Here is an 8261-nt window from a genome sequence, read left to right on the forward strand (position 1 = left end):
TCTTCTTCTCTGCCTCTCTCTCTCTCTCTCTCTTCTCTCTCTCTTCCTGCCTCTCTCTCGCTCTTTCTGTCTCTCTCTCTTTCTCTCTCTCTCTCTTTCTGGCTCTTTTCCTGCCTCTCTCTTTCGCTCGTCTGACTTTCTTTCTGTCTCCCTCTCTCTCCCCTTCTCTCTCACTCTCCTCTCTCTTCCCCTTCTGTTACGAACAACACTTGTCTGAATTCGCCGCCTCCTTGGTCACGAAAAACGAATATTAAATACTGACATTAATTGTTATAGTTTATATTATTATTATTATTATTATTATTATATATTGCAATATCACGATCATCATATAGTATCAGCTAGTGTGGCGACAGACGTCTTCGATATGACGTCATCACACGTGACTGGTGACACAAGGTATTTAATCGTTACGCGCCATCACAACAAGCTTCCTGTCTGCGCATGCGCGCCTGCATCTATACAGACACGCAGTTACAGGTGACACAAGCGGACACTGCGCTCTATTAGCTCATCATCATCATCATCATCATCATCATCATCATCATCATCATCAGCAGCAGCAGCAGCAGCAGCATCGTCATTAGCATTACCTGTCGCCGCAGACACACTCGCAGGTGCTGCGCATGTTTACATCGCGTTCTCGCATTGATTCGCTCGCGTTCCCATGGGTAATTCACTTACGCCGCCCCGCGCGCGCACACAACACACCCTCACCCCACGTTAGTGAGCCGCGTGCGTGCGTGCATACTGATCGCTGAAATACAAGTCTATATCTGTGTAGCAGCCGGCTGGTCGTGTTCCGCCGCATTGTATGCCCCGGACATCGTATAATTGGCGCACGTTCCTATACTTACCCTCGCCGCCGTGTGTGTATGCGTGGCCGATGGATATGACTCGATAGGCGGACTCGTTTCTCTGCAGTTCGTGGATATGCACGGTTCGTGGATATAGCGACCGTGGACAGGTGCGAACATGCACTTACACATCCGATGTACACACGCACACACACACACACACACACACACACGCACGCACACACACACACACACACACACACACACACACACACGCACGCACGCACACACGCACACCCACACACATACACACACCTCTAAGCTTCATAACATTACACTCAGTCCTTCATTATAGCTGTAGAACAGGCCAAGCACTGATCATAATCGTTTTTCGTAAACATTCTAATGAACGTCATGATAATTAAACGCGGAAAAGCTACTCTCTTTCTATATCACACGAACATCAGCGCATTGTGGGTTTCGATAGCATAGCTGCGCAATCATAGTCACATAATACGTACATATAAACGCCGTGTTTGTAAGGGGATTTTGGGCTCAATTTGCTGTCATTCCGCTGTCAGTCATACACGTATTGATGACAATATACTAACAGTGATTGTGTGAGATTTTGACAGTATAATATCCGTGATGTAAAGGACCGTGAAATGTACACTCATTTCCCACGCAACAATAGTTCCTTATGATAACAACGGCTAGTTATATAATTATTGCGTAACGTAATAGCTTGTCTAACGCCTGTGACCTCGATAATGTTGAAGCAACCATTATTAAACTTGTACAATAACACTCTCCTGAAATCTCACAGACAGATTGAATAGTAGGATGAGAGAAAACATGCTTGCGAGAGCCAGAGAAAGCCAAAGAGAGAGAGAGCGCGAGAAGGAGCAGAGAAAAGACGCGAGCGAGAAGAGAGCAGACGAGAGAGAGAGAGAGAAGAGAGAGAGAGAAGAGAGAGGCAGAGGCAGAGAGAGACAGAGAGAAGAAAGAGAAGCGAGAAGGAGGAAAACGAAACAGAGGATGGGACTAGATAGAATAGATAGATAGATAGTGGATATATAGATAGATATATAGATAATAGATAGATAGATAGATTAGCAAGCATACGATAGATAGATAGATAGAATAGAAGATAGAATAGATAGATAGATAGATAGATAGCATAGAATAAAGAATAGATAGATTAGATAGATAGATAGATAGATAAGATAGATAGAATAGATAGATAGATACGATAGATAGATAGATAGACATAGATAATAATAAGATAGATAGATAGATAGATAGTATAGATAGATAGATAGATAGAATAAGATAGATAATAGATAGAATAGATAATAAGATAAAATAGATAGATAGATAGATAGACATAAGATAGCATAGATGAAATTAGATAGATAAGATAGATAGATAAGAAAGTAAATAAATAAAAGATAATAGATAGATAGATAGATAGATAATAGATAGCATAGATAGATAGAATAAGCATAGAAGATAGATAGAATAGATAGATAGATAGATAGATAGATAGATAGATAGATAGAGGGGGAGAAGGAAAGAGAGAGAGAGAGAGAGAGCGAGCAACTGCACTGGTGTCTTTATGTAAGTCGGCGCGTGTGAGTACGTGCGTGCATATACGTATGTGTGCATGCGTGTTTACGCTTACATATGTGCCTATGTACGTTTGTGTATACGTGCATATTTAGCACCGAGAGGATGGGACATGTGGGAGGGGACACACACGTGTTCTAAGAGAGAGAGAGGGAGAGAGTGAAAACGTTCAAATTGCAGACAACTCATGCATATCTCCTCTTTTCTTTCTTTGCAGACGTCTCAACAACAACCGGTTACGAAGCTTGCCCGATTCGATTTTCGTTCACATGCCAAAACTGTATAGACTGTAAGTATATGTGTTTCGCTGACGTAATACTTAGTACATATAATTATTTTCCTCGAGCCTCATCGACATAAAAATACCCGTAAATTCAGTACCGTATTCAGTACCGTATTCAGTATGTCACATAAGGTCACGTGTTAGCAATCTTAAACATTGGCTGCCATGTTTGCGACAAACACATGAACAGCTGTATAAAACAATAGCTTAGTGGTAGTAATTAACTAACATACGTAGTTACAACGCAGTAATAGTAATAACTAGTATAGCAATAGTAATAGCATAGTACAGCATAGTAATAGCTCCACTGCGCAAATTGTGGATAACGGAATTCTTCCTATAACTCACTAAAAGTAAAAATACACTGAAGCGAACCTATAAATATATACCTAACTAGCAACGAAATTACTGGTAGGTAAGTACACTCGTGACTGTAGGGTTAACGATAACGGCAGATAACATACTACAGAGAGCACCCGTGCAATTTTCGGGGATTAAGTGGGCCTTACGAGGGCCGACATGTTATGTTTCGCCTTCGACACGGTAGTATAAACACGGGCGGAAATGTATCGTGGAACAGGACCGACATTAACAGTTGAATGGCGAGCGATCATAGGATCAGCTACTGTGTATGAGCGACGTCGCTTCGAATTCGAGTTTTTTGCTGTCACGTGTGCTCAGCGAATCCTGCGTGAGCTGACGGAGCGGCGGCATCACGCTGCGAACAAGTCTGACGAATTCGAGCCAAACACCGAGTTCGACAAAAGGTGGCGAGAGAGAGCGAGTCGTATATAATATAGAGTCGGCTTTTCACTTCACCTGCAGCGACGCAGGTGTGCGCTGTGCGGGGGGAAGTTTTCCCCCGGCCTCACGCGCGCGCGCGCACGCACGCACGCACGCACGCACGCGCAGCGCGGGCATTGTATTCCGGCGACGCAAGCGCCGCAGTGTTGTAATCCTGCGAGATCTTATTTGCACTCGGCGACCGCCTTTATGTTGTGCGTAGCGCCCGTTACCTCGCTAGTTAGCTTGTCGCATTCAACCCTGAAAAGAGCATTCTTATGCGGACCAGGTCGGGTCATTGTTGGCTTGCACGGGCGAAGAGAACGGGGTAGAAGCGGTTCATTGTGACGCGGTGCGGGCGGGGAAAATGGCGACGGGCCGATGTGTGGAAAGCAAACACGACTGTTTAGATTGCCCTCTGCGGCGGCTCGGCCCGTAATTGTCGCCAGTCTGATGACGGATGTGCGTCGTATATTTACCTGACATTTGCAGCCGATTTGGCCGCAAACTAACCATCCACTAATCTCTACGTCACACACGCACACGTATTTGCACGAGTCTAGATGGCCGAGTCCAAATAACTCCGCTCTCTCCACCCCTCTTCCTACCCCGTCCCGTTTATGTGTGTTTATACGCGGAATATCAACGGTTAAATATTTGACGACGACATGGCGCGTGCGAATCGTCGCGACGAAATATTTGCCGTGTGGTTTAGCAGCGCCGCTCGCTCATCGACCGTTTTTAGCCGCTCATCGCCGAGTCCTTAAACATCGCAACGTGTCTAATTGCGCGGCCAAAAGAAGAAGATGAAAAAACACACATATCCGCGAGAGAAGCGAATAAACGCAGCAGCCGAATTGAACTAGCGGCAAAAACCGAAAACGCTCGCGATATATCGACGAGCGAAGGGAAGATGTTAATTTTTGCATTACTGTCGGATATCGAGCCAGTTATACGCCGCTTGCCGCCGGAGGCTACGATTGCCGTAAAACAAACATTTTGCGTAATAAATCTCTCCACCGAAGCGGCGGAAATGGCACGTCGTCGGCATCACAACGTCACGATCTAAAGCGTTTAAAAGAAGCCGACCGCTGGAAAAACGCGGGGAAGCGGTTGCTCACGAACAGCTGGTCGAGCGACGACATGTGCACGCACACCCGCCCGCAGACGCGCCGTCACACAGCCAGGCACCCCATCACTTACGTGGGACCGCGGGAGCAATAAAGCATCATCATCCAATACGCTGAAATCCCGCGCTAATTTACGGCGTATTGCTTCCGTAATAATGATACGCCGCTTCCCATAACCCTGTTCCTCCGCAATTTCTGCGCCATTAAATTCCCTCTCCCCTCCCCCTCCCTGCGCCCGGTGACGTAGTCTCACGCTGTCTGCGACTGACATGCGCGCATGCGCGGATGCACCTCTTAGAGTTAAATATCTGTCGTTCTATCTAACCGCCGGATATATGGATGAGCATAATATACGTTCGTAACCCCTACCCCAACCACACCAGCAGTGCAGCGCCAGTATGTGCTGATATACACGTGTGCTGTGCGAGCGGTGTAAGAAGCTCTGGGTATGAGACGCCCGCAGTGACAGCCATATTGGCTGATTAGCGATTGGTCTCAAATTGAGATGACTGCGGTGTTTATTTTGCATGAAAAACCCGCTGCACGCTGTTACGATATTTTATTTGTTAGCTATATATATATATATATATATATATATATATATATATATATATATATATATATGTGTGTGTGTGTGTGTGTGTGTATGTATAGCTTACAAATAAAATAATACGATTCTATATATATATATTCTGTTAGTGGCGTTGATTTGTAGATTGAATTCACTGTGAAGATATCGCGAACGATGATTTTAGGTTTTTAACATGGTATTTGACATATTATATTAGAGAGCTTATGAAACAGAAATGGGGAAAATAGTAGACGTATCCATTACCCACCCGACTCCGCACAAACTGGCTACGCTCGCGCTGATTGGCCAAATTTCCCCCAACTTTAACTAATCACGGTGGTCTTAGCCATAATACACGCGTAAGAAAACAATAGAACTGCAACTTTCGTCTCCACGAGGAACGGCCGTTAAAAACCGTTATCCAGCCATATCCTTATTTACCCGAAAACTTGGAGATCATTAGCAATTAAATTTCCATTAGCATAACGCGAGAAATACTATCACCTATTATCCGAAGATAGTACACACCTGCCATACGACGTGACGTGGACATCGCATATACCCATAGATAAGTGTCAGACATATATGTATACCTACACTCACTATTACACAGACTATGTCGCAAATTCTCTATAAAGCACCCATAAAATCACCTCGGCGTCTCAGCGTTATAAAGCCAGCAGGCAGACAAGAGCAGCGAGCAATATAATAATTATATATACCGGCGTATTATAGGCAGTTAAATCGAACGCGTTGTATCAGCGCCGGTGCGTGCGTGTGAGCGACGCTGCTCCATAATTTCCCTTCCTTAAAAGCGGTGACGGGTAGATTCGATTGGAGTATATATTTAGATGCGAACAAATTACCGTGGAAAGTTAGCGCTCGTTGACATGCGAGCTACACGCGGCGCCAGGCTACCGTGGGCCACTAATCTCTATATACAAAGAGTATAGTAATAGTTAGTATATATATGTATAACACCAACAGAACGAACCAAGCACTGTGGAAATGCATGCGCGCGGTATGTGCCATGGCTTTGAGATTCGGAATCTCAGCTCGTCGCGTCTATGGGTGTCCGTCTTGCTTAATTTCGGTGATGAAATACGCTTGTTTCCTAGCGCAGCTCTGCTCTCTTCAACGCTTCGTTTTTTTCACTTCATGTTCTTTCGTCCTCTGTAAGTTTGTCGTTAATTCTCCAGTTTTTGCCGTAGAGTTTTCGCAGCGCGCGTTTTTCACTTTTCACGTTAGCGCCTTGTCAGGTCTAATTGTGTATAGGAATCGAACCGAAAATAGAGCTCAGCCACACATCTCTCTCTCTCTCTCTCTCGCTGGTATATCTCGTTCGCATCTCTCTGCCTCTCCTCCTTTCTCTCATTCTACTCTGCTTCTCTGTTCTCGCTTTTTTTTTTCCATTTCTCTCTCTCTCGTTCACTTACTCCTCACTCTCTCCGTCTCCAGAGTCTCTCTTCTTTTCTCTTTCGCCATCGTTCGCCATCCTCTCTCCTCACACAGTCGCTTCTGTATTGCTCCGGACGCTATCTCTTCGCTTCTCTTCATCTCTCCCCATATCTGTTATCTTTCTGGCTCCCCTTCAATCCCTCTCTCTTACTCTCACCCTCCCACCTCTCTCTCGATATTTTCGTCTCTATCTTACTCTCTCTCTCCTCTCACAGTTCTGCACACACACGTCTCTACTGCTCTCTCTCTCTCTCTCTCTCTTACTCTCCGCGTCTATCTCTACCCCATTCTAACATTTTCTCTCCAGTTCTCTCTCTACACAGCATCCTCGAACTGCTCTCAGCACATATCGCTACGCGATTATCCGTCCTTACTGCTTTGACCCATGTGTCCACACACTTATTCGAACCTGTCTTTCAACTCAAATTATTATCCCTATGTTTATTCGTCTTTCTCTCTCTCTCTCTCTCTCTTTATCCTTCCCTCGTCTCTCTTCTCTCCTCTCTCTCTCTCTGCTATCTCCTCTTTCTTCTTCTGCTACGCTTCTCTCTCTTCTCTCTCTTCTTTCTCTCTCTCTTACTCCTTCCTCCCTTTTCATCTCTCTCTCTTTCTCTCTTCATTCTCTCTCTTATCTCCCTCTCTCTCTCCTCTCTCTCTCTCTCAGAATCATTCTTCTCTCTCCTCATCTCATCCTTGCTCTGCCCTCACCGAGCCTTTGTCATTGCGGCGACTTACGGTCACCGAGTGGCACAGGCAGCTTAAAAATTGTCGACCGCTATTCGCCGAACCGAGTTACTTTCCGGCTCGCTTTCCGCGCGCGGCACACACACAACATACGCGCCACACACCGCGACCTGTCAACGCGGCGCACACACAGACAACATACTGACACACACAGCCAGGGGAGGCCACACCGCGCGCGCACGCACGCACGCACCGCACACACGCACGCACGCACGCACACACGGCACGCCGCACCACGCACGCACGCACGCACACACGCCACGCACGCACGCATATATCCACACGCACGACGCCACTCTACGCGCACACACACACACACATCGCAGACACACGCACGCACGCACACGCACACACGCACAGCACGCGCGCACACACGCACGCACGCGCGCGCCCACGCAACGCACGCAGATACCCCCTACACACACGCAACTCGACGCACGCACGCACGCCCCACACACACGACAAACACATACCGCGGTTTCGGTTTTACCTTTGTGTTCCCACAAGTGTTTTCATCGCCGGCGCGACTTAACGTGAGAAGGAAGCGCTGGAAAAAAGCTCTCCGACACAGAGACAATGAACAGGGCGGGAAAAAGAGAAATAGATTGACATTTACTACAGACGTAATTCATGAAAGGGAAAACGCACTGCGTCGTGTGTCGTAGTGTGGTGTGTGCTGTGTGTGCTAGTGTGGTGTCGTGTGTGTGTGCTGTGTGTGTGTGCTGTGTGTGCTGTATGTGGTGTGTCATGGTTGTGTGTGTGTGTGTGTGTGGTGTGTGTGGTGTGTTGTGTGGGTGTGTGTGTGGTGTGTTGTGTGTGTGTGTGGTGTGTGTGTGTGTGTGTGTGTGTGGGTGGGTGGTGTGTGT

General features: G+C 46.5%; 1 protein-coding gene across 1 annotated transcript in view; it reads left to right on the forward strand.

The window, feature by feature from the left end:
- The window catches only part of LOC106806056 (slit homolog 2 protein-like), an 83820-nt gene that overhangs the window by 27072 nt on the left and 48487 nt on the right, over nucleotides 1-8261 (forward strand). Inside the window, exon 4 of the mRNA XM_014807898.1 lies at nucleotides 2644-2715. Coding sequence (XP_014663384.1) covers nucleotides 2644-2715 — 72 coding nt within the window. The remainder of the gene's footprint in view (nucleotides 1-2643; nucleotides 2716-8261) is intronic.

Source organism: Priapulus caudatus, unplaced genomic scaffold (assembly GCF_000485595.1).
Source record: "Priapulus caudatus unplaced genomic scaffold, Priapulus_caudatus-5.0.1 Scaffold139, whole genome shotgun sequence".
Taxonomy (NCBI): domain Eukaryota; kingdom Metazoa; phylum Priapulida; class Priapulimorpha; order Priapulimorphida; family Priapulidae; genus Priapulus; species Priapulus caudatus.